The 27,438-nt window shown below is 44.6% G+C and overlaps 1 protein-coding gene across 1 annotated transcript in view; it reads left to right on the plus strand.

Annotated features, from left to right (window-relative positions):
• Dock1 (dedicator of cytokinesis 1) overlaps positions 1–27,438 on the plus strand; it is a 497,315-nt gene that overhangs the window by 95,338 nt on the left and 374,539 nt on the right. The window contains exons 17-22 of the mRNA XM_021168435.2: positions 4,792–4,895; positions 5,616–5,799; positions 10,626–10,723; positions 15,368–15,457; positions 15,766–15,866; positions 22,199–22,333. Coding sequence (XP_021024094.1) covers positions 4,792–4,895; positions 5,616–5,799; positions 10,626–10,723; positions 15,368–15,457; positions 15,766–15,866; positions 22,199–22,333 — 712 coding nt within the window. The remainder of the gene's footprint in view (positions 1–4,791; positions 4,896–5,615; positions 5,800–10,625; positions 10,724–15,367; positions 15,458–15,765; positions 15,867–22,198; positions 22,334–27,438) is intronic.

Below are 27,438 nucleotides of genomic sequence, written 5' to 3' on the forward strand. Positions count from 1 at the left end.
CGGTGCACCTGTTCCTTGCTTCTGTTTCTCCTGCCGATCTTCCTTGTCTTTAAAGATTTTTATTTTTACTTGTGTGTCTATGTGCGTGTGTGAGTGTTGGTTTGTGGACGCGAGTGCAGTGCCAGTGGAGGTAGCCACGGATGTCAGTCAGATCTCCGGGAGCTGGAGTTGCACACTGTTGTGAGCTGCCCTGTGTAGGTGCTGTGGACTGAACTCAGTTCCTCTACAGGAGTGCTTAACTGTGAGTGATCGTCCCAGCCCCATTTCTTCTTTGACTCACCCCATGCCAGTCTATTAGGAAAGTCACTGAAACACAACAAACCATTTGAAAAATTGCCTCTCAGTGTTCTTTGTCTTAGAATCGAGAACTCAAACCCTCTTTGTATTCGTGGGTGATTGCTGGAGCTTAGCTGGAGCTCTCACAGGCATTGGTGCAACCTTGCCCTTCATACCAAGCCTAGAGGAAGGAACATGTCTTCACATTTTCTCCTTTCTGAAAGAATTGATCTCTGATTACTGAAGCCGGTTCTATCACACAGGTCAAATTAAGAGTCTGCTACGGGTATAGCTCCATGCTAAACACTAAACTGTCATGGACCGATGATAGAATTACTTCCTGTCCTCCATTGATTGAAACGTGTGACACTGAGTTGGGTAGGTTTACAGCTAGATGGGATCTGTGAGAAGGATGTGTTACAGTGTTACACAGTGTTATAGTGTGCCTCAGATGACCACATGGGGGCCACACAGGGAGACAATTAGTTCTAGACTCTGTTGCAGATTCCTACAGAAATGGTATCCATTAGCCTGTCTTCAGCATCCTGCTGGGTCCGGAAGGACCCTGTTACTGGATGAAGTGCTCCTCTGTCTCCATTTGATAGTTTCTGGGGACTCAGGCCCTCCCTGTAGTCAGGTGTATGTGATGGAGGATGAAGCTACCCAACAGTGGCCTGCTGGGCTGAACACACTCCCAGGCTTGTTGTTGGAAGGTTTGTGGTCTTCTGTGGAAGGCCACTGAGAATCCTGAGACTTTGGGGGGAGTTAGGAGGGAGAGGGTGTAAGTTCCGCAGAGCTGGAGAGCCATATGTGAACATCAACTTACAAGATGTGCAAGTCCAGGAATCGGTTAAACAAAGGCTCTAGAACACCTAGGAGCCCACGTGGTGGATCTGTATGTGATGGACGGAGAGCATGGCAGCCACCTCTCACAATCGCATCCTAGCAGTGAGAAACGGTCTGGAGTTGAGTTAGAGGGCCACCGGTTGTCAGGTGGAGAGGTGGGGTTTCCCCATGGTGTTTACCTTACTTAGAGCTTAGTCATCTTTGGGTCAGCAGGCAGAGGGAAAGAGTCTAGTCAATGCACATAGTGCCCTAAAACCCCAGGGTGACGGGCACAGTCAATGACTGTGCGCTTACATTCTTGAGGCTGACATGGGAGCTTCACTGTGTTGTATGGATCAAATATAACTAGAAGTCCTTACACAGTCAGTGTTCCTGGCCTGAATTCTCACGTTATATGTGAAGAACTTTGGGTAGAGGCTTTTGAGTTAGTTGCCCCTAAAACGGCTTCGGGTCTAACCTGTGCCTTAGCGCTATAGTACAGTGCCTTTGGTGAATGGCTTCCATCTCCTGGTCTTTGTTATTGCCTGTCTATACACCAAGGAGATGGAGGCTCCCTTATCATGGGATTTGTATGCAGGACCACCTGAGGAATGATAGCCCAGAATAAAATGTGAAGTGACAGAAACGGGATGTGGACAGATGGGGGCTGGTGAAAGGGCTTCTCTGGGCACAGGTGTGACCTGCACAGGTGCCACAGCCCAGGTGTGGCCACGATGTAGGCCAGCACTCTGCTGAGAGGACAGGAGGAGCTTAGGTACTCTTGAAAAGGTGGAAAGACCATCTGTAGAGCAGGCTTGGCTTCCTGGACACACATCATCCCAAGGCTGGTAAGAGGCTATGGGGCCTCCAGTTTCTGTGGAGGAAGCATAGTTGGTAAGAGATCTAGACTCCATAGAGGACTGTGTCAGAATCACTCTGGAGCCACTTTCTTACCAAATTCATTCCCCTTAATTAATGAATTACACTGGGGTAGAGGGAGATCTCCAGCATTCTAATTTTCCAAATCCTTGTTTTTCTCGTCAGTTTTAAGTACTCATTACAGACAAGATGCTATCACCCGACTTGCCAAGACACATTTGCATAATTAATGAAGTCTCCAAGGCCATAGCTTATGTGGTTCTGGAGACATGTTGAGCATTGTAAAAGTGACGCTCATGAGATCTTGTTTGCCAGCTACCGAGGGCAGCCGTAGGGGCTGCTACAGCTGAGCCTGAGTATACGCAAACCCTGGGTCTGAGAAAGGAAGAATTCAGTACACGCTGTCTACCTTTACTGTTTACTAGCCACACTCAAGCTGCTTTCTACCTTAGAGCAAGTCCTGGAGAAGAAGTAGTGATGGGATGCCCCCTGTCACAATCTGTGTTGGAGTAGCTTGGTGTTGACATGCAAGCACATGCCCTACTGGCAACTTGTTGGCCATGTAGGCACATCGGTTCATGTGTTACACATATGTCTTTCTGGATTAGAGCAGGCTTGTCTGGGTGGGGCAGTTCTGGCTACTCTTCTATAAAATGCAGGCTCCTGCTGTATAGTTTATAGGACTCTGAGTCTGTGCTAGAATAATCCATCTACTTTTGCAGTGGCTCTTAGCAGGCATGTGCTGGACAGTGACCCTTCCTTGAGTGTTGAAGATGCAGTGGTAATGGACGAAGCCCTTTTTCAGTACCACTCAGTGGTAGGCTCAGTAGAAGCTGTCGGCTGATAATTGCCATTGCATGCATGTCTAGAGGTTGCTGCTCCTGGGGACTCAAGCTTAGCAGGAGTGGGTCCTTACCACTTGATACAGACGTCTCTCACATGTTCTGCTGCTGTTCATAAAGCAGTGTTTTAGATGAATAAGGCACATCTGTTCTGTTTCTACATCTCTATTTTTTGGTTGGTTGACTGTCCTTTAATTAGCATGCATTTACTGAGCTCCTATTGTATGTAAGGCAGTGCAACTATCAAAATGCACAAGATATGGCTTCTTGGGTATTGAGGTCATGGCATGAAAGTTTTGAGTTCCTCATCTGGAGGAGGATGGATGTGTGCTCCTTCCAAGTCTTACCTCTGTCCTTCCCTTTTGGACAGACTTTTGAATACTCCCTTTGACACTCTCGGCAGCTTGTGGAAATCATCTCTTTAGTCTTGACTCTTTCTTATTACCTTACTTTACCTGTCCCTACTATTCTATGGCTCTCACTCATTGCTTGCCAGCCACATTGGCCTTCCATCCCCAGCGGTGCCCTCGTTGCTAGTGGACATTGGTGTTGCACCCTTTCTTCTTGGCACATGGTCCATCTGTCTTCTTAGATCCACTTTCTCTGACCATCCTCCCACAGGGCCTCTGATCCTTTATTCCTGTGCAAGCCTCCAGGTTTTGCTTTCTTTGTGATGTAAAAGAGCTTACCTTTTTGTTGGTCCTCTTTCTAACTAGTGCCAGTATTTGTTGGTTAGGCTTTATTTCATGTGCTGGAGAATAGCATACATACAGACAAATACAAATTTGCATGTATATACTCATGCACACACACACACACATATACACACACACATATATACATATATATATATGCACACATGTATACACACATAGATAAATATTCATATATACACATATATACAACTATACATATATACTCATACATATATGTATACATATACACATCTACAGATATGTACATATACACATTGCACCCAAAAATATACATTCATACATGTATGTACACATATGTGCACATATACTTGTGTATGTATGCATATACTTATATAAACATACACACACATATGTGTGTGTATATATATATATATATATACACAGATACAGACATATATCTACATACATATGTGTATATACATATATACACATATGTACACATATAGACATATAGAAACACACATATACATGCATATATATATATTACATACATACACACCTACATATGTATACCCTCACACAGACAAACATACATACTCAGAAACCCTTAGATTCCAGGGCTCAGTAGACAGACACTAGCAGTCTCATAACAAATCCCCCACCCCTACATATCTGCCAGTGTTGAAGACCATGAAGAAAACCCATCAGATGCTGATACCATATAGATATTTAGATGCTTTGAAGAAGCCTGAAGGAAGGGAGAGCACGAGCCCAGCATGCAGGCCTGGCTGTTGCACTTTCTTGCTAAAGGCCCTAGAACATCTCATGGGGGTGGTCTTCTGGCCCCCAGAGGTAGGTGGTGTGCACTAGGACTCTGTGGTTTCTCTATTGCTAAGCAGTTTTCCTCCCTGCACTGGCCCTTTCCCATGTCCTAGGTTCATTCCCTTGTTCATATCCTAGTCTCTCTGTTCTTGTTCAAACCAAGCCACATTCAGTTTGGCTCTTCCTACTTACTTCAGAATTGTAGCGTCGTGAGCTTTCCTTCACACTCTTCTGCAAAACCTTCCTGGCTTTATTCTGGAATCAGCTCTCGGGTTGCACAGTCTCTTCTTCCCTGAGACTTTGAACTCGTTCGAGGACAGTCGATCCTTCTGATGTGAATCTTCCTGTTGGTGATTGTGGGGTTTGATTCTCCATCCCCCATTGGCCTCTCCTGTGTACCTTGGCGATTGTCTACCAGGTGTCTTTGTAGCATGTGCTAATGTCACTTTGTCCTGACTGTAGTTGAGGGTAATGATTGGTTTTCTTTGCAGCCAAGGATAAGTCTGAGAAGATCTTCGCACTGGCCTTTGTGAAGCTGATGAGATACGATGGGACCACCCTGAGAGACGGGGAGCATGACCTTATTGTCTACAAGGTGCGCACATCTGTCCCAGGGGACCCTGGGCGCCCTGATTGGATCAGGCCCTAGTGAAGCCCTCACCTGAGCTGAACTGTTAGCTTTTCATGGTTGTGACAAATACCTGAGCAAAACAATACAGGGAGTCAGGGTGTGTCAGCGCTTTCGGTCCTGGTCCTTCCTGGTGGGGAGGGTGTGATGAGCAGCTTATATCCAGGTGGCCAGGAAACAGAGAATACTGTGGGAGGAGACTTTGTTTTAGCCCATCAGGGTCCCCAGTCTTCATGTGTACCTAGTTTCAGGAGGTAACTTTCCCCTCATAGTTAATTCTCTGTTGTGAACACACTCAGAGGTATGCTTTACCCAACTCTCAGAACTTCTCACTTCAGTCAAGCCTGCGATCAAGATGAACATCTCAGTTGACATTTCTCACCGGAGGACAGAGCTGCTCTGTAGCATGGAGCTACATTTAATTATGTAAATGAGCAGTTATGATTGACCAGCCCTTTTGCTGTTCCTAACGAGAGACGATGACAGGCAATAACACATTCTGTGCTGTATACGAAGGCTGAGGATGGGAGTTAATCCACAGGACGAGGGAAGATCGTTAAAGTGCACTGTAGAACACAGTGTGGAAGGGGGCGTGGGGTTGAAGGAAGTCATGATAATAAAGCATGCAGAACCTGGAGTGTGGCCTCCATGAATGTTGTGTGATACAAGGTGCAATCAAACCCACAGGCTGAAGCCAAAAAGCTCGAAGATGCAGCCACATACTTGAGCCTCCCTAGTACCAAGGGGGAGTTGGAAGAAAAGGGCCACTCAGCCACAGGCAAAGGAATGCAGAGTCTTGGGAGTTGTACCATCAGCAAAGACTCTTTCCAGATCTCCACTCTGGTGTGTTCCACGAAACTGACCCAGAACGGTGAGTTCTAGAATTCCTCCCTCTGAAACACATCCCTTTTGGCTGCGTGTTGAGTGGAGGAGTTTCCTGTGGGTGCGTGGACGTCATCCACTGTGTCCTTTGATAAGGACCTACATAGATGTCGATGAGCTTGGGAAGAGGAAGTGGCATCCGTCAGAGTTTAAAACTCACACTTCTATTTTGGGCTGAGGACTAACTTAGCTGGGAGAGTAGACAATGGAAGGACTTAATTTTATTTTTAAATGTGTTTATTTGCGGTGTATGTGGGGGCAGTCAGAGGACACACTGGCTTCTTTCCTTTCTCTGTGTGAACAGTGAGGATTGAACTCAGTTCATCAAGCTTGTTAGCGAGCACCGTAACCACTCTTCCATCTTGTCAGCCTTCCTCTTGGAGAAGTTTTCCAGCCAAAAGAAGGAAACAAGGCATCAGGGGGAATATACGAGGTTTGAAAACAGATCAGAGAAATGGAGTTGAACCTTCATTCTAACTTAACCCTGGAAATGACCTTGAGTAACGACGTTTTAAACCCAGCTCTACCCACTGATACACATGTGACTAATGCCTGCTTCCAGAGCTTTCTGGCTAGTGTATACACTGTCAGATGTGAGGTACTCCCTTCTCTGTGTCTTCCTCTGTCTTGATTCTCCTTGAGATAATTCCCAGTTATCTTTCTTTGGAGAAGTTGATTGGCCTGACATGTTTAGGCTCCCTGCTTACAGTGTGAGATAAGACCTCCTTCTGGTTCTAGTCCACTAAGCTCAGCCTAATGTGGCAGGTCACTCATCAGCTGATGCCTCGGCCTTGGGCTGACTGAGTTCATTTCCCACTGCTTGCAGCCTCCTCAGAGTCATGGCAGTCCGGTGGAGTTACTTCTTATTCAGAGCACAGCAGTGCCGTTGCCGTGACTCTGTCTGGAGGAGGCAGAGGCTCTCTGCACAAATCCTTCATTTAAAAGCCGCATCCTCCTAATGTGGCCGTATCACAGCTGTGCAGAGACTTTATGCTCTCTTGAAATGGAGCTTGAAAATCCAATTTTTTTCCCTCTTAACTGCCTGATAGGAGTTGTGATTATTAATGTCCGTCATTATCAGGAATCACATCTCGGTGTTGCCTGTCAGTCATGGCTGGAGTTTGAGATTTGCCGAGGAGCAGGCATCGTTTGGGCTTGCACTGGATTGCCCTAGCATGGAAGAAACCTGTCCTTTGGAAGATGGGACTCTGGAAGGCAGAAATGCTGCTGTCCTGAGGGCTGAGGCGTGCCAGTCAGATGCCTTTCAAACTTTCTCCACCTGCTGCTTCCATCTCTCTTTACATTTTACATCTCTCTTCATTCTCAGCTTTGCCCAGTGAGGCTTTCCCACCCTTGGCCTCCCTAGTAAAATATTAGTGAGAGGCTGTAAGTCATCCAGACACATCTGGGTTGTTTGAGTCTATGTGAACACTGATACTTGGAGACCATTTGGACACTTCCTGGTTGCCAAGTCACCCTGGGTTTGAATCATTTCTGAAGGGTTCTTACTTTCTGCCTGTGGTAATCTCTACCAGCAAATGACCTCCCTATCCCCCACTTCCCAGAAGGACTGGATTTGTGTAAGTGGGGGGGTGGGGTGGGAGGATTGTGCAGGAGTTTGGTTCTCAGGGACATGAGTCAGCTGTGTGGGCTCCAGCTAGTGACTGGGCTGTGCAAAGAATGTCCCAGTACTAGGAATGAGGTTCTCAGCATGTACCCACACTGGGGTACATGAACTAATGTTTGTGCCTTATTCAATGCAGGCTAAGGGTGGTATCCCCACCTGGGTCATTGACCCCAAGTGTGTCTGCTTTAGTGTTTCAGCAGGTGCTGAGGTCTGCTCTGTGTCACTTCTCACTTTGGAGGTAGCCACTGTCTTATATGTGGGTCAGTGTTCCAGATGCATCGCTAGTTGTCTGAAATTTGATCATGATTTCCTATCAAAAAAAATTTCATCCGCAGTATCGCTTTAAAACATGCGGGGGAGGGGGAGGGGGGAACCTCCCAGGGTGGTGTGTGGATTCCTTTCTTACCTTACAGCTCCTTGAATCTCACCATCTGCAGGGTGATTCCTTCCCTGGTACCCAGTGAGAGAGCCCTGGTCTCTGCAGCAGCTGTTGCCAAGCAACAAGGAAATTCCAAAGTGATGCTGCTCACTGAACAGAGGGAAGCATCTGGCTTTCATTTCATGCAAGCATTGATACCCCTTTTTGGGATTGTGCCATGCCAGGAGTGTATAAGACGGGGGTGCCCTAGTTGGCGCCTGAGTGTGGAGTCCCAAATTCTCCTCTGAGGGATTCATTTTCCTGAAACCATAATTTGTTCTCTCAGAGTTCCATTACTTAGGGAAAAAAAAAGCAGGGGCTGAATTATTCATCAAGGTTTGTATTAAAGATCTCTGTCCTCAGCGCTGTGTGGGCTGCCATAGGGGATAGGAAAAGAACTGTAAGATGTGATCCCTCGTCTCCATTAGCTTACTGTATAATGAGAGGGAAAGGAGTCAGGAAACAAAGGATACTTATGAATCCAGCTGTGTCGAGTCCCTGGGACTGGAGGCTTTCCTGCCTGGGTAGCTCTGTGGGGGAGGGCAAACTTTTTCCTTCAGCACTGCCCAATGGGGTGATTTGTGAATTTTCTCCCTTGAACTTTTTCCTCAAATTTGCAATACAGAGTCCAGATGGGCAGTACAAATGTTATAATCCAAGTTTTTATTGGGTGGGATGGAGTTTGGTTGCTGAGGCAGGAGAATTTACAAGTTCAAATACAGTCTGGGTTCTGCAGTGAGCTCCAGGCTAGTCTGACCCATCTAATGATCCCTGACTTCCCCTCCACCCAAAAAAGGGGGGAAAAACCCCCCAAAACCAAAAAGCAAAACAAAACAAAAAACCCCAAACAACCACAACCCCCCAAAAAAGGAAAAGAAAACCCCAAATGAACAATAACAAAATAACACCCTCCCAAGAATAAGTAAATAACTAAAAATGGAAAGTTAAAGTATAGAGACCAGACTCAACCCAGTCACATGGTACGTGATACCAACTTGGAATGATTGGGGCTTAGATGATGCATTGGTCTCCATTAAAGAGACACTGATCACTCATGAGATGGAGATACCCTCAACCCTTGGATCAGAAGGGTCAGGTCAAGATGGACCCTTTCCTGTTCCTTTACTTTCAGTTAGAATCACAACATGTCAACTTCCACCCCAAATTTCTAGCTCCTTTCCTATCTGAAGGCCGGCTGCTGGTTGCGTTTTATGTTGGCTGTTGTGATAAGCTTGCCTACATGTTTTATTGTTGGATTCTTTTAGCTGCCCTGCAAATTATGCAGCACCGCACCCACTGTTCAGCCAAGGAGACAAGGGAAACTCCCTGCCCAGTGTTCTGTAGTTACTGTGTGACTCAGCTGGCTTTACATAATCCACACTGTATGTGGGTGCTGAGTGCCGCCCCCCTCCGGTTTACTCTTCTAGTTACCAGTGATGCCCGAGGTGATAAGAAACACATGAGAATCTGTATGGGCTGTAGGTGGCTTTTGTGTGGTCTGATTCTGAAATTAGAATGCATGTCTGTTTATCGAGTTCTTACCTAGATCCAAAATTTTATGCTGGCTTTCAGTGTTAACGGGAGCCTTAGCTTTATTTATTTGTCAATTTGTTTATTTTGGTGCTCGTAGTTTCTTCTGTAGCCGATGCTCCCGCTAACCCATAAGCTGTAGGTGAGATACAGTTTGCCAGTTGCAGTCTTGCAAGTAATGGCATAGAAGCACAGAAATATAATTGTAAGGGAGAAAGTATGGGCACGTGGGCTTTCCTAGACAGGGCTGGGATTCTGTCTTCCTACCTTAAAGAACATCTTAATGTCTTAAGCGGAATCCTTCAAGCTTTAAAAGGAAAAAAGTAAAACCATCCAAAACCCCTCGAGGCCTGGGAAGATGTCTCTGTCTGTAGACTGTCTGCTCTGCAAGCGCGAGGATATGAGTGTGGGTCTTTAGCAGCCACATAAAAGCAAGCAGCAGTGTCGGGTTTCTGTAACCCTAGCACTTGGGAGTGGGTGGGTACAAACAGGTGCATTCCTGGAGCCCAGTGCCCAGCCCATTGAATTGAGTCAAACTCCAGATTCAGTGGGGGGACATTGCCTTACAATGGTAGTAGAGGAATAAATACTCAAGGCTGGACATCTACCCATACACTTGTGCGTGCACCTGCACACATACACACACACACTACAGATATGTCCCTTTTCTTTGGATCTTTGGAAACTAGTATATTCAATCCTGGACTTTTCTGCTAAGATCCATAAACAGCTCAGAGGGCAGCAACAGCTGCTTAAAAAGGGTTCTCAATTTTTCACAGTCTTTGTGGTTACATAGGTTATCCAGTTTGTAGTTTCAGGACTTCAATTTGTTTTATATTATTTAAAAAATAGACATTTGTTCTTGAGCATGACGAGCCATTTGGGGGATAAGGGCTTGGCAGCTCTTTCTGTGTGGGTAGCATTAGTAAGTGTTCCAGGGGTTAGCAGCTGTCTCTCCAATAGGTGGGAATCATCCTCTGCCCCGTTTGGTTCCTAAATGCATGTTGAAAGCTCCTTCATGGAAATCATTTCATGGTAAATGTGGCTGGAAATAGTGAATTCAACTATATCACTATTATGTATGTTAGCACTCAGTAACGAAGTATTTAGCAAGTGAACCTTTTGAAATGGGGCTGAGTTTTCTTCTGAGACGTATTTGCAGAGAACCTCACATACTCTGTGAATTCCAGGCAAAGCCCTTGTTGTTAAGGGAGAGCTGACTCTGCTGTTCTGTTTGCAGTGGACCTCCTGGGGCTGTTGAAGTGGAGATCGAACACCAACCTTCTGCAGCAGAACTTGAGGCAGTTGATGAAGGTGGACGGTGGTGAAGTGGTGAAGGTAACGAGGGCTGCGGAGGGAGGCTTAGTCTTGTGTTTTGTGCCTGTTATTATGTACTGACTGGGGAAGTGCCAGATTCTGGTTATAATTGCTTAACAATGACTTAGGTATGTGCTCAGTGCTGCTGAACTCTCTTTGGAAGGGCTAAGCTGCTTAACTTGGAAGTGTGAACTTTGAACCCATCTGCTCTGGGTGCTCAATGAGTCTTCAATGCTGTGTTGACAATGCTCAGTGGCCTCCTTCAGCTATGTCAGTCACTGCCTTTTTCTCTAGGTTCTTGGTGTTTGCTGAGACACAGTGGTCTGTTTCTCATCCATGGGGATGTCCTGTTTGTACTGGCTTGTTTCATTCTTACTATGGTCATTGTCACCATCCTTGCTACTGACTCATGATTCTTCATGTGACTCAGAAGTGACCAGGATAGCTCTGGGTCCGGTAGACTATTATAAGCACCAAGGGCTGGACCTGGTCATTTCCTACCTGTGTGAGTGAGCTCATGTCCTGGCCTCACATTTGGACTCTGGACAAACATTAGGTACTAATTAGTGTTGTTTGCTTTTGCATGTATTTGTTTTTAATGTTTTCATTATTTGAGAATTTCATACATTTTGACTGTGTTCACCCCTCCTCCTCTCCTCCCCTTCCCCTCCTCCCCTCAATTCCTCTCAGGTTTACCCCACACCTCATACTCTCCTCTCCAACTAAATGTCCTTTTTGAAAAAAACGTAAGAACCCGTAGATTCCAACTTGTGAAGCCCACAGATTACCACTCACCAAAGCATCATGAGCTAAAACCTTCAGGAAAGCGGAGGCTCCCTTAGGAGCTCTTAACAGTCCCTCGTGCCTCACAGAGTGGGCGGGGCTCATCTGGTCTGATCTTATACAGGCTTTGTGCAGATAACCACAGCTGCTGTTTATTCCTGAGAGCAGCTAGCTGTCCCATCCTGAAGATGCTTTCACTCTGAATCTTTTTGATCTCTGGCTCTTAACATCTTTTTAGCCCCTTCTTCCCAGTGGTCCCTGAGCCTTGGTGAGGGGGTATGATAGAGTTGTATGATTCGTGGCTGAGCACCCCGCAGATACTCTCTGTGCTGTGTAGGTATGGTGCCTTGTTCAGACCCTTGCCACCCAGTGTCCTGACCTGGGAGCCTTCAGTCAGAGCAGTGATCTGAACTCCTGTAAGCATCAGGTTCTGTCCCTATGTTCTCTAATCGCCTGTGCTTCTAATGTACTGCCTCCTCCACCCCCTCCCCTGCTCCTTCTCCCATGTTCCATTAAAGGGGCTTGAATGACATTCCCTTGCACAAATGGAAATGTCATCATGGTAGGGTGATCCATCTGGGCTAGGGGACACTTTGCTGGCCAGTGGCCTATGATGCTTCATAGATCATTTCTCTACTGCTTAGTTGGTGCATTGCCTCTTCAGTTCCTCACCCTCTGTGAGAGGAGCATGCAGTAAGGGACTGCCTTATCTCTGGAAAATTAATTACTTAAAATGGCCTTAATTAACCAGCAATGTGCTTAACTTCGGCGTGAATTAATTTGGTTGCACTACTTTCCTGCATCCGTTGTGTAACCGCTCAAACACGCTCTCGCTAATCTTAAAATTTTAATCATCTCTTCAGTCCTGCTCTTGTACCAATGGCTTGGACAACATTAATTGCTTTTTAGACTTCCTTGGGTTCTAAATCCCCAGTTTAGATGGAAACTGGGTGGATAAATGAAAGTACTTTAAAGAGATGCATTTAATGAAATATTGTCTTTCATTTTGAAGTCTCAGTGTCATGCATTCATGGTACTTCTATTGACTTGATGTCACACCAGGGGGGAAAAATCTAGAATCATCTTGTCATCTTCTCCATTCCCCATAGCTAAAGTATTATTATATCTCAATGTTCGCCTATGGAAGTTCTTTTCCTATCTTTCCTTCTGGTGGTTACTGGTTCTCCTGGATGAGCTGGGTCCACCTAACCACCTTACCTGGTTCCTTCTCCTCTGCTACTGTATTCCAGCCATGCTTGTTCCTGGAGAGATGAACTGAGTTCTCTAAGCCATACAGTAGGACTCAAGCCGTGTGGTTTTATAGGGCTCTTCTTTATTTAGAGACATTGAGAGATGGTGGGGTATCTTCCATTTATTCCATGACTTCCTTATGTGTTTTCGTAGCTGGTAGAGGATGGACAGCAGTGCCTGATGGATTGAGAAAGGAATTTGTACATGTAGTGGGAGAAATCGATTCACATGAAGATGGAGAATGGCAATGGCTGCCTGATTCTTCACTTGGTAGCTCAGAGATTAAGGGGAGGGGTGTCTGAGCAGCAGACCTTTGGCTATATGTAGTAACCCCTTCTGCATGCTTGTCTCTGACCAACAGGTACTGTGTCCAGAGAGGAAGGCTCTTCTCTGTCCAGTTCCGACTCTGGGCTGCCGACCGACCTTGTCATCTTTTTTAATGCCATTGGTAGGCCTATGGCAGGGAGTTTGCAGGAGCTGTGATGAGCTGGCTACTCAGAGAGCCTGCTGGCAGGGATACTAGGCTGTTAGCAGATGGCATGAAGTTTTGACCTTTGCAGTGATTTACAATCTGAAAACTATGGGGAATGTAACAAGGTTGTACAAACCCAAACCATCAGAGTTGATAAAGATCTTGTCATGTCCAGGCTCGAGTTCTTGATGGAAACAGTAGTTTATCTCTTGCTAGTTGTCCCATTTTCTCTGTGTAGTAGAGGCTGGGTAGCACAGTATGGATTTCTGTCTCTCCGAGCCCCAGCTCTCCTGCTAGTTTTTCTGGTTTTAAAGCATAAAGCACAGGTGGGTAGTTGGAGCTGGCACTAGTTTGGGAAGAGGTTCTTGTGACTTGTGTCCTCACTCTTCAAAAGGCATATAAGATGCTTTGTATTGTCTAGGAGGGCCTTTGGGTGCTCTGTGAAGGCTGAACTTCTCAAAATCTGGACCCAATATCTGATGCAGCCGTCCCTGTGCTATTCTGCCTGTGACTACTTCACCCACTTACTCTTTAAAAACAGTTTTCCCTCCTGTTTTTGAGATGTAACTTCTTATATATCATAAAAATTCTCCTTTTACTCTGTTCAGTTCAATAGCTTTAATATATTTATAGAATTGTGGCACAATCCTCAGTATGATCTAAGAACAGTTTCTCTACCCACAATAGAAGTTCAAGCCTGCCAGTAGTTACTTCCCTGAGCCTCTGGCACTACGGTCTAGTTTCTTTCCCTGTATTTGCCTCTTGTGGACATTTGCTATAAAGGAATTGTGCAGTGTAGCTTCTGAGTCCTTAATGGACAGAGTGTCTATGCTGTTAATTCCCTAGGACTGTCCTGTCTCCACGTGGCTGAGTGATGGTCCTGTGGGAGGATAGATAGGGATAGACAGAGAGCATTCACTATGCTCACCCATCCGTCAGTGGATGGGCATTTGTTTCGTTCCACCCCCCCCTTTTTTTTTTCAATGATAAACACTGTTGCTTTATGTCTTTTTGGCAGGCTTTGTGTGAGCATTATGCTTTTCTTTGGGATGTTAGGAATGCTACCATTGAGTTAGAGCGTTAATATAGATTTAAGTTTTTGAGGAATTGTCAAGTTGTTCTCCAGAGCCTCTGTACTATTTTGCATTTCTCCCAGCAGTGAGTGCACAAAGGCCCCCATTTTTCTGCACCCTCTCCCACGCTGGACTGTCGTCTACCTTTACAGTGGGTGGGGTGTGGGCATCTGTGTGGTTTCAGCTGTGTGTCCCTCCTGACTAATGCTGAGGCGTTTTTACTTTGTTCTTTCATGGGCAGTATTATATCATATGCTGTCCCTCTCATTATTGGCCATCCCTCCCACCGGGGATCTCACTAGTTCAGTAAAATCTAATCCAGTTCATCTTACGCCTCCTTTAGAGTGTGGAACTTGGGTGAGGGATCTTTGACGTCTAATTTGTTTCGTAGTTAAGTGAGTGACGCTTTGCTTTCCTGTATGGTGATTTCTGTCGTTGCGTTTCAGTAGACTGGAGCAGCACTGCACCAGTTACTGGAGTTGCATACGCCTTTCCAGCACCCGGCTCTGTTCCTCAGCTGCACGCATATGCTGTCTCGCATTCTCTTCTTTCTGGCTCAGCTGGTAGAAGGTCTTTTCCTTTCTCAGTGGACACGGTGCTCCGTGACTTCTGTACATTACTCGTGGCCTCTGACGCTTGGTTCGTAAGAATGAGTCTGATGTGTCCTTATGAAAATGTGGAAGAGACTTTAGAAGGGTCTCTGAGTGGAGTGGGTGACATAGGGCATCTCCCAGCTCCAGCCTTCTTCTGGTTGGCCCAGGGTGACCTCCTTTTGTGTGGAAATCAGTCATGTGGAATTTTGCTTCAATCACCTGTTACCTGAATAAAATCTTGGAAATTACTAGTTTAATTACTTAATTCATACATTTATTGAGACAGGGTCTCACTCGGTAGTTCAGCTGGGCCCAGGACTTCCTTTATAGTGCAGACAGTTGTCCTGCCCAAGCCTCCCCAGTGTTGGGATTACAGGTGCATACCATGATTCCTTGACTGGGGAAAGGTGGGTAACGTGAGTGTTGCCAGAGACCATGTCTCTGGGGGAGGTGGGATGCAGGGACAGTTCAGTGACCTCTTGTGTCTTTGCAGTTCCTTCAGGACACCTTGGATGCCCTCTTCAACATCATGATGGAGAACTCTGAGAGTGAGACGTTTGATACCTTGGTGTTTGATGCTCTGGTAAGGGGCCTCCCTTTCATCCTCTCAGAGGGTGAGGTGTTCTTTCATGCTGCAGCCTTTGAAGGGGGAAGGGACCCATCCCAGTCACCTTGAAAGAGAGTCAATCAAAAAGGAAGCCCGGAGGAGTGCAAATATACTTTGAATGTGAAACTATAGTTATGTTAATACCCTCTCTAAGGTAGACAGATATAAATCTGGGAGTGGCCTCTGCCTGGACTTTTTCCAGCTCATTTCCTGATATCACAGAGGATAATTCCAAAGTGGTTTTCCTCATCCCACTCATGAGAATGTTTTGGTTATGTTCATAGGTCTTTATCATTGGACTAATCGCGGATAGGAAATTTCAGCATTTTAATCCTGTTTTGGAGACTTACATTAAGAAACACTTCAGTGCGACATTAGCCTACACGTGAGTTCTCTTGTGTTATTTCAAACCACTGCTTTATTCTCTGATGTTTGCAATCATTTTCCACCGTGACTTTGGCCTATGACCATATGTTTCTCCACTCAAAACTCTGGCTTTACTGGCATACTTTGTATTATTATTGTTTCCTTCTTAACAGACCTGGAAATCTTGTTGAAAGAGATGCATGATAAATTAGCCTTACATTTTGGAATAAATCCACGTTCTCCTTCACACCTTCCATTTATCTTTGAAAATTTCTGCTTATGTTCGATGAAGCTGATGTATGGATGCTGCTCCCTGTCACATCCCAGCCCCCAATAAGCAACTGATGAATGAATAAATGGATGTGTTTCTGTTTTGAGGTTATTGGGTTTTTTTTCAGTGAACATAAAATGCAGTTTTGTATTCTCTAGCTAGCCTCCTTTCTCCTTAAAGTATGTCTTCCCTTTTCTTAAACAAATTGTAGCTATTAAGCTACTTAGATTTTTTTTTTCTTCTGTTCATCTAGGACCCTTGTTTCTAGCCCTCTCTGAGGATACAGGGAACTTATGGGGCTTGGGCCATCAAGACAGGTTATCTCCTGTTTGGTAACACAATTCTGAATGAAGGGTTCGCAGACTTAAGTGACAGCTCTGTCCTTTATGAATTGTGTGATCTTAGGCAATTTGCTTATGATCTCTGGCCTTCAGCCTTTTTGCCTATTAAAAAAAAAGAAGACAATTGTAGACTTGTTTGAGAATTCTAATGAATTATTAGAGCTCAGAATAAACCCTGATGCATAGAGAGCACTAAGCACTAAGCACTAAGCAGTTGTTGGGGTTTGTTTGCTCTGTTCAACTTACTCTCTTATGTTGGGATTTAATGACATGTATTCAAATTTTGTATTGTAATTGCATTGAAAACTTAAAAAGAAAAAAAGTCATGCTATTTCTTTAAGAACACCATACTTAGAAGTTAGAGTCTGTAAAATGGATCCAGGGCCCCATCTGTGGTTCTTAGGAGACTTTGTGAAAGCCTGTTTTCTCTGACTGTGTAGCTATGAACTCAAGGTCCAGGGATGGCAGCCTATGAAGCCAGTGGGTGGCACAATCCTGTGTTGGGCTGCAGATCCCTTCTTGCCCTGTCCTGCATGCTTATGACAGGTGATGGGTAGAGTCACTAGCAGGGGTAGGAGCTGCAGAAGCTACTTAAGCTTGCAGAACAAGCTGCCTTTTATTAGTCTTCTGTTACTGTTTATTCTGAGCCCTCTGTTGGCTTGGGGGAGATGCCCTGTAGGTTTGAATATTGGACATTTTCTTATAGACTCTGGGAAAGGAACAAATTGGGGTGCCTTCTTGCCTTATTGACTAAGCAATGGCTATTCAGGGATTGTAGATGTGGCCAGATGTCTAAGCATGTAGCAGAGTCTCCATATGTAGCTGATTTCAAATTTTTCCTTTAAGCAGGGCTAATCATCTGTTTTGAGAGTAGCTTTCATACTTTAACTCAGGAAACGATAGCACTGCTGAGTTCTAGCTGTAGTATCCACTGCCTGGTGTGTGCCTTGCTCACTGGTGGAAAAATAAGATAGAAGAGTTGGAATCCCTGGAGTATAGCTCAGTAGAGTGAGTACTTACGTAGTGTGCCTGAAGCTCTTAGTTTTAGTTCTAGCATCTTAGGGCCTGGGTGTGATGAGTTACTCTCTGTGGGAGGAGTCAGGAGGATCAGAAATTCAAACTTACAGGCTACGTTAGTATGAGGATAGCCTGAATTATAGGAGACCCCACTTAAAAAAAGTGGTGTGTGTGTGTGTGTGTGTGTGTGTGTGTGTGTGTGTCTGTATTTAGGTTTGGAGAAATTAATCAATAGGAGAGTTTAAAGCCTCATTTTGTCTTTAAGCTTAGATGAAACAGAGGCAAGAATCAGTATCCTCCTGTTCTGTCTGTGCTGTTTGTTGAAAAGACTTGGGTTTTGGAAATAGATATCTGTACCACATTCTGATAAACTGTCAATCTGTTGTTTTCTACATCAACTACAAGAGTTAGTAAAATAAGAGTCTACATGTTTGTAAATTATGAAAAATAGGAACTCACATATTTGACATTACACTTAAGAAGGTAAAAATTCTTTTCCTATGAGTTAAAAAAAAACCATTTAAATTATTTGTCCTTATGTCTGGATGGGTGTGGGTATATGCATATGAGTGCACATGCTTGTGGAGTCCAGAAGAGGATACCAGTTCTCCTGGAGCTGGAGTGACAGGCAGTTGTAAGCTGCCCTAACTGGGTGCTGGGAATCAAACTTGGTTTCTCTGGAAGAACAGGATGTGATCCTAACCACCAAGCCATCTCTCTGGCCTCTAAAACAGTGAAATTTTGATTCTATGGAAACTTTGGTTCCTAAGCGATGCATCTGAGAATTCAAACTTTGAAACACCAAAGGAGTAAGCTTTGTGATTTGTAGCACCCAGTGAATGCTGCCCCTGCATATGTATCTCTTTCCATTCCGGGTGCTCATCATGTTCTGTGGGTCAGTTGACCCACAGCACTATCCATGAAGAACCTCCATCCATCCTGCTCCGTGAAGACCTCAGCAGGTCTCATTATGTATCCCCATCCCGGGACTCATTGTGTAGATCAAGATGGCCTCGAAGTCACAGAGGTTCGCCTGCTTCTGCCCCTCTAGTGCTGGGATTGAAGGTGAATTCTGTCTTCTGCCTTTCAAAGCCTGTGTGAATAGAGAGAAAGCTCCCAGCAGTGGGCGTTCCTTTCAGCATCTTAGCTTCAGCACAGCTCCCTGCATTGGCAGTTCATGGAGGCTGGGACACCATGGCTGTGACCAGAATTGATCCCATTGAAAAGAGAAGGAGGTGCTCCTATGAGGACTGCTTTTCATGTAACCTTCATGCCATGGCTCCTTTCTGTCTCATGCACTAGATCTCATGTGGCTGTGGTCCGCTTCCCATCAGTATAACTGAGGCTCCATTTGCTCTGCCCCATTTTGACTTCCACCAGATGTTTTGATCTTTATGCAGCCATGCAATGGCCATGCAGATTTATTTTCTGGGTTTGGGCCATTCTCTTTGTAGATCATACTTATTATTCCAATCCTTTCTTTGATAAATGAGTTGGAAGGATTCTCATTCACAAGTGTGTGCTATGGATTTTTTTCTTTTGTTGTTATTTTTGAGTGGTGATGTGAATAGGGGTGAAAAGATAAGCTATTGTGAATCTTGGAAAAACAACAAGAGCTGTGTAAGACAGCTTTGTAACAAGTATTCGAGGTTTCAAGGAGTGCCCTTTGCTTTGCCGCACTTCCCAATGAATGGATCACAGTGCCAGACTCCATAGCAGATGGGTCGTGCAGGCCAACTTTCAGAACACACAGTTTACATGATCATACAGGCTGGCCCCCACAATGGCTCAGACTTCCTTTCTGGAGTGCTTTAACCTGTTCAGAGTCAGAAAGACCTTATTTATTTGGTCACTTACAATCTTATTTTTTTATCTAATTAACCTTGTATTTAGGAGTCTGGAGGATGTTTCAGGGACGAAAGGCACCACCGGCTGTGCTTTCAGAGGATCGGTTTCAATATGTAGCACCCACATGGCAGTGCTTGACAGTCTGCAAAGTCCTCCGACTGATGTCAGAGGTCCTCTTTCTTCTCTTTCCCCATCTTGTTTTTTGAGGCAGGACCTCTCACTGAACCCGGAGGTCACTGACCTGCTTATTAGTTAATATTTATAAACTTGGATCAGAAAAGAAATCACTGAATCTTCCTCCTCTGTTCCTGCCTTGCCAGTGCTGGGATTGTGACCATACGCTACTTCCGTGCCTGGGTTTCGTAGTGGGTCCTGGGGACTGACCTTAGTCCTCATTCATGTGTGATAAGCATTTACCCTGACCCACTGACCCCTCACCCTAAACCATGCACCATGGTATTTTGGCTTGTTTAAAATCCAGAAGTGGGCCTGGAGAAATGTCGCTCTCAGAGAAGCAGCCATATTCCCACTTCTGTATCAGCTCTGTTCTGTGTTCTCTCAAACACCGTGTACTCTTGTGCACCTGGCCTTTTTCCTTCAGCATGATACTTTTGAGATTTGTCCATATTGCTCTATATGTCATTGTTTGAACTGGGTCTTTTTTTTTTTTTAAATCTCTCAGTCATAATTGACTCCCATGATTTGTTCAGTCATTATTGATAGATGGGCTGGGGCAGGGGGAGGGGGGTTGCTAAATTCCTGGTATTCTGCATAAGGCTGAGAATTCTTGTGTTTTATAGACATCATTCATTTCTCTCGGGTAAATGCTCAGGACTAAATCTGCCGAGCAGAGAGACACACATGTAGTTGATGAAATTATTGTATTGCTTTGGATTTCCACCAGCAACTCACCAACATCTTTTTGTGTAGATGGGGAGGGTGTGGCCATGAATGTAGCTCCATAGGCACAGAAGCCCTGGGTTTGATCCCTAGCACAAAAAACAAGGCCTGATAGCAAAGATCTGCAATCCCAGCACTTTTGACGTGGAGGCCAGAGGATCAGAGGTCCAAGGTGATCTTCAGCTTCATAGTGAATGTCAGCCTGGGTGACATGAGACCTTGTCTCACAACTGAACTGAACTGAATGGAACCGAACCAGCAACCCCACCAATCCATGTTGTTGGTGGTAGAACCTCCTGTCTAGCCTCTCTCCCTTTGCACACTTGATAGCTGAGCAGTGTTCTGCTCGCCTTCATGATTAAATTACTTATGCAACTCGGGATGGGCATCGTGTTGCTTATACTGTTATTGCTGGAGATGAAGCTGAGGGAGATGTTGCTGAATGCATGGGTCATGGCTGCTGTATGAGAGGCCACAAAGTGGAGTTCCTGATGTCAAAGGGTTGGAATAGTTTTGCATTTAGCTGGAATCAATGAGAAAATACCCTGACAGAGATTGCTGGTTTCCTTCCAGAGAGAAGCTCTCTCATTTATCCTCTCCTCTTGTCTTTACTAGGCAAACATCTCACTTGTTATTTGCTGATATAATTGTATTATTTACTTTTTTTCTGGGTGCTGAGGATTGGATGCAGGGCCTGCCTCCTGCTGCAGGCATCTTCCTGCTGAGCGGCTTTCTCATCCCTGTCTTATTCTAATTTACATGTATTTGTTTATTAATGAACTTGATTACTTTTTAAAAATTACATTTATCAAATTTTGTTTGTTTTACCTCAACCTTTTTACGTACCCTGAAGGTCTGAATGAATCTGTTATCATTTGAACTCTCTGGTTATATGTAATGAAACAAAATAGGAAAATTTGACGCTTTTCCCTGTGCCAAGAATTTTGTAAAAAAGGTGTCTATGACTGGGTGTGGTGGCACAAGTCTTTGATCTTAGTACTCTTGAACCAGAAGCCAGTCTGTTCTATCAGTGGTTCTCAGCCATCCTAATACAGTGACCCTTTAATATAGTTCTTCATGCTGGTGTGATCCTCAACCATAAAATTATCTTGTTGCTACTTCATGACTGCCATTTTTGTTACTGTTATAAATTGTAATGTAAATATTTGATATGCAGGACATCTGATAAGTGACCCCTTACTGGGTCTAAACCCACAGGTTGAGAACCACTGAATAATAAATAGACCCAGGGCAGCCAGAACGACATCATGAGACTCTGTGTTAAAAAACAAAGTCAAACAACTCCTATCCCCCCAAGGCCCCCAAGCACGAGAAGCTGTGAATTCCAGAGTCACAGTGGACAACTGATTTGTATTTATTTCCATAGTTATGTCTGCCATGGGATGGTTCATGTGAAAAATGGTTCTGATGAATGCGTATGTGCTGTGGCTTGTGGAAACTTTTTTCATGTTAGTGATTTGTTTTATGATCCCAGTTTATAAATAGGAACATGAGAAATACAGTTATTATTTATGTTTTAAAAATTGAATGTTTTGGGGTGAATGCTATTACTAAGTAATGTAATATCTATCCTAAATATGTTATTATTTTTATTGTTTTACCCTCTTACTAGAGATCCTTAGGAAATGCATTGAAAATTGAGCACTGTTTATTTGCATTGCCATCGAACAATTTCCCATTCAATTTAAGGCCTTTGGTTGCAGCAAATTAGCTAACCTGAGCAGTTGGCTGACGGTCCTGAGTGCGGGACTCTTTCATCTCACCCCTGTAAAATTCCTGCACTGCCAGGAAGGTATTTTATCAGGTGCTTTGCCTGATTAGAAAACCTTTATGAATATGCATATTTTTGTATGTGGAAACCAGAATAAAAGTAATGATGTAAACTTCGCTCTCAGTAAATTTCCACTTGGGATTTCTGAATCCTTGATTGACATATATTCCCCTTTGGACCAGGAAGCTGACCAAGGTGTTACGGACCTACGTGGCCAGCGCAGAGAAGCCGGGAGTCAACGAGCAGCTGTACAAAGCCATAAAAGCCTTGGAGTACATCTTCAAGTTCATAGTGCGCTCACGGGTACTGTTCAACCAGTAAGTGTTCAGTGAAGGCCCTAAGAAATCCTCATCTGCTCCCCCAACCCCTGCCCCCCGCCTCCTTCTTCCTTCTTTCTCTCTCCTCGGTCCTCCTCTCTGTCCTTGACTCCTCTTCCTTCTTCTTCTTGCCCCTGTCATGACCAAGTACTCCTAGATAAAGGGCAGATGTGCGTTTGCCCATGCTGACCCTGACAGCTTCCATAGCTGTCCCTGCAGAGGTTGCGGTATCCCAGAGGCTCAGAAGTGTGCCTGTGAGCCAAACATTGTCTGCTGAAAGCGTTTGTCATGCTTCTCACGCAGCGCTGGGCATCCACCAAGGGCTTGCCAGTACTTTTCAGTATATCTTCATAGAGCAAAAAGCCCCACAAGAGCAAACGGAAACGAAATGAGCAATGAGGAGAAAATGCCGAAATCAAGTTGTACTGCCTCGCGCCGGAGCACTGCAGGGCCCTGGCCGCTTTTCTCCTTTCAGCAGAATGCTGTGTTTCTCCAGGCACTAGAGCACCCTTGGGCGCTCTGCCTAGTTCATGGCAGCTGACCACCTTTCGAGTTTATTTTGTTTTTGAAAGCAAATTGGGGTATCTATGAATAGATTATCTCAGAGAATGTCGGTTTTATAAATTGATACTTACAACCTCCATGGCTGTGCTGTAAAATGAAGTCAATTTTCGATCTCCTCAGCATCTGACACTACCAGGAGAGATGTACAGGTGGACAGTTGAGGTATAGGGTATGGAGTGAACTCTGCTTATTTTTGGACAGTGCCGTTTTTTTTTTTTGGGGGGGGTGACTTACAGTGAACGTGTGCACTTGATAGATGTTCTAGGTTGATTGATGTTCTACTGGTAGGTTTCTACACACAGAGACAGGCTTTGCCAGTCCACCAATCACAGAGCATGCTGCTTTGCAGAGAGCAGGGCACCCAGCATGTTATCAGTGAAAACTTGGCCTAAATTTCCTTGGACCCCTATCGGCACCTATTTTCTCTAAGCTTCAGCTTCACCTGCCTGAAGTGGACATGTTCATGAATGCCAAGACGAAAGGGGAAGAAAACATAGGGAACGTCACAGCAGTGTGCTACTGATTATGGAGACCGGTCGTGGTCAGAAATGGTGTATCAACTAGGGGCTGAACAACCCTTCCTGTGCATGGGCTGAGTGTGTTTTGTTTACCCTAGGGTTCTCGTGGTTAAGCCAGTCGTCATAGAAAGACTCAAGGTTGGAGGCATGAGGTTTTGCGCTTGACTGGCATCTCAAAGGCATGCTCTTACCACTTGTGGGGATTGGCATGGTGTGTGATGCGTCTGGACTCTGTCTTTTTAGGGTGCTTAAGCTGACTGTGATTTTCTCACTGTTATGTGAGAATGAGAACAAGAACAAGGTAAACTTGCCTGGGCTCTGCTGTGTATTGTCTGGCTTTATTTCAGTCATGCCAGTTATGTGACAGAGAACTCTGTGACCCCGAGAATCTTCATTTTAATTATTTCCCCTCCATTACTGCCCTCTTCTCTCTGCATATGTCATGCGTGCCCCCCATGTAGGGGTCAGTGGACAGCTTGTAAGAGTTGGTTTTCTCCTTTCACCATGACGTTTTCAGGGATCAACCTCTGGTCATCAGCATTGGCAGAAAGCGCTCTTCCCAACCAGTTCTCTTGCCAGCCCCTGTTTTTCTCATTTCTTTAAATTCTCTCATTGCAGTAACCTAGGAAGGTGATCCAGAAAGAAAACCTATAATAGTCCGGTGATGGGGCTTTTATCATGGCTTACCTAAAAATTTTTAATCTTGTCCCATGTGTGATCCGTGTGCTGCTGAGTCAGGGATTTGACTAGTGTCTTCAGAAACCATAGTGAGGATTCTCTCATTCCTCAGAGATTCACAAGAACGGCCTGTGTATTTGGGTTGTCATAGCAAATGTTGACTCTTTTACACAGCAGCGTGGCATTAGAAATGACTGTGGTCCTTCAGTCCACTGAGGTCAATTACCTGTAGGAAATTCAGAGTTACAGGCATGAGGTCTTAGAACCCTGGTATCTCCGATTTCCTCAGTTTGATCAGTCTTATGGTGTTTAGGGAATATGTTTGGTTTCTTGTCAACATTAAAAATCCACTTAGGTGGCTTTACCAAGTGAGGGTCCCTTTACCCACCCACCATGTATAAAACTTCTAGCCTAGAGAAGATTTTTGGCTCCCCTTCCCTTGTTCCATGTTGTCCTCATGTTCTCAACATCCAGGATCTTTCTATCCTGTTATCTTTAAAGACTCTTTTTCTCATGACCTCAAAGGTGGCTCTGCCATTCCGAGCAGGATACTGATAATGCTGAACAGTGACATCAGGTTATAGTGTAGGTAGCTGTACCAGGTGCTCTTAGACAGAGCCTTCAGCTTTCTCATCTCATTGACAGAGAATGTTGTCACATGCCAGCTCTAGCTTTAAGGGAGATAGATGAGAATCAAGTTGACGCAGAGTTTATTGATACTTTTAACAAAATTAAAGTTGCTGTAGTAAGTATATATTAGACAGACAGTCTCCATTCTCACCTCATGTCGCCACCGTGGTATATATCCCTGCTGCTGGGGCCTGAACTTTCCTTGAAACCCTCACTTGTTGCTGCTCTCTGTTTGCCCATAGTACTATAGCATAGTCCCAGTAGTTTGTCTCAGTGTTCTGTTGAATCATGTGCTCCAACTAAAACCTAACGTGGGCAGGATACAGGATGTATCCCATTTAGGGGCTCAGCAATGCCCTCTTTCCTAGGCTGGGTCTTCAGCCTTCATCTCTCCCAGGTAGGTCTCAGCAAGAAGTAGCCTTACTCAAACTAACGTTCTTTGCTAGAATAGCATGCAGTTTCTAAGAGCCAAGATTGTGCAGAAAACAAATCAAGCGCCAGCTATCTCTAAGAGACAGTAGAGTCCTGCACTCCCAAGGACCTTGTCTGGAGTCATGGCCTTCCTTACTGACACATGGGCGTCATTATGACTTGATGTTTTGCTCTCCACTGTCTTTTTCCTTTTCTCTTTCCCTCTCTCTTTTTGTTCCAGTCTCCTTCCATAAATATGTAATAACTTAAGTCCTGTCTACATCACAGTTTTCATGTCCTTGTCAAACCCTTCTGCATTTGTGGGTTTTAGCTGCCTACCAGGATCTTTGAGGGATGAAAGAACATATGTGCCTTCTGGAATGTAAAGTGCACTTGTAGCCATATTGTGTGGATATGAAGGAATACCTCTTCTTTTTATCAGGGGCTGAAAACCGCGAGGTGTTTTAGTATCTTGTGGATTCCAGGGGCTGAAACCACTCATGCCCTTCCAGCCAGAGCTGCTTCTGCCAGAAGTTTCATTTCCCCGCCCATGATGTCCTATGACATGTCCTTCCATGACATTTATCTTTGATTTCAAGGGCTTGATTGGAGTCTTAGCCCATTCCTGTTTTGAATGGGTCACTCGAAGAGGCAGCAACAGCCTGGTTTCCTTGCCAAAGTTTGGAATGTTTGACTAACAGAGGCTCTAAGCAGAATGTTTTCAGAGATGGGGAGAGAAGCAAAGTGAGTTCCCATCGTTTTGCCTACAGTATGTCCATTGACTTGGGAGAGGAGCAGTTGTGCTCACAGCTGGGATTGACAACTGTCTCTCTTTTCTTTTCTTTTCTTTTCTTTTCTTTTCTTTTTTTTTTTTTTCAGTTGGAACAAACTTTTGAGGTCTATTCTTTTTCTCCTTTCAAAATGGTCTGCTGTGTTTTCAAGTATAATGTAGTTGCTGTGTTAAATTTGGGGATAATTGTGAGTAATTATTCTTCCGAAGAACAAAGAGATGAAACTTGGGAGATAGGGATATTGATGCTTTAGCGTGCTCCGTCCCTGCCTTTCTGTGGTACAGTCCCATTCCATACTCTTTGTTCTACTTAGGAAGCTCTTTTTTTTTGTCTTGGAATGAGAATAGCAGCTCTGGCCCAAACAAATTTGGTTCATGGTGAACCCAGTGAAAGCTCCAGGCAGTTAGAGGATCTTCTGCTGTTGTTTTTCTGCCTTTTGTGTGGGTGGACCACATTAAATAGAAAGCCCAAAGCAGACACATCCTGCAGCAGACCTGCTGAATGCTGGCCTCTGTCTAGCCATTGCTTGGCGCCGTGACTCCCTTTAGGGTGCTGTAGTTTCTGCTTGTCATCTGGTGTTAGCTTTGTGAATAATTAGTTATTGATCATGGCTAAGTTATGCTGATCTGTCTTTGTGCTCTTTTTCCTTGGGTCACAAAATAGAATGTAGATCATACACAAAGAGCCTGTCACAATACGTTGTTAATGAATTCTTATTGAAAGTAGAGTAAGGAATGGGGAGGTCTCACTCATCAATTTATTTATTGATAAGTTTCTGGGCTCCTTCTACCCATCCCTTCCTATACTCTAAAGTAGGTGAAGTGAGTGACTCTTTCTGGTATATTGGATAAAACCAGGATGGAAAGTTCTCGAGACTTCCTGATGATCTTTCATTACAGAGAGATGTTTCAGAAGAGTTCCTGCATACATAGTGCTAAGCACTCATTAGCCTGAGTGTACTGTTTGCCAAGAGAGCAACTCATTATTAAAATGTCCTCCCTGAGAGGTTCTTCATAGGATTTCAGATATATTAAAGGCTCATTCATCATGTTTTACAGGTTTGAAAGAGTTGTTGTTGGCCTACAGGTTTATAACTGTTGTCTGCTATAGGGATGTAGTCTTTAATTGACTTGAGAGTTTTCCCCAATGTCTTGGTTAGCATGTATGTTTCATTCCCCATTCTTTTGTGTTCCAACTCTCAGTGTTTGAGGTTTAAGCCTCCCTTGCCACCTTGCCCAGGCTTGCCTTGGAATTCCTGCTGTGATTTAGGTTGGTCTTGACCTCCTGGCGATCCCCTTTCCTCAGCCTCCTGAGAACTAGAATTGCAGGCATGAGGCTCTGTGCCCAGCTTAAGGTATGTCTTTTGACAGGTGTCAATATTTATTTACCAATCTCACAGTTCTTTAAGTTGGAAATTCCATTTTCTATATAATGTTGTGAGGTTTTAGATTCTATTTCTCAACCTAAATTAGAGAGAGGGAGAGAGAGAGAGGGGGAGAGGGAGAGGGAGAGG

This window comes from Mus caroli, chromosome 7 (genome assembly GCF_900094665.2).
Source record: "Mus caroli chromosome 7, CAROLI_EIJ_v1.1, whole genome shotgun sequence".
In the NCBI taxonomy this organism is placed as follows: domain Eukaryota; kingdom Metazoa; phylum Chordata; class Mammalia; order Rodentia; family Muridae; genus Mus; species Mus caroli.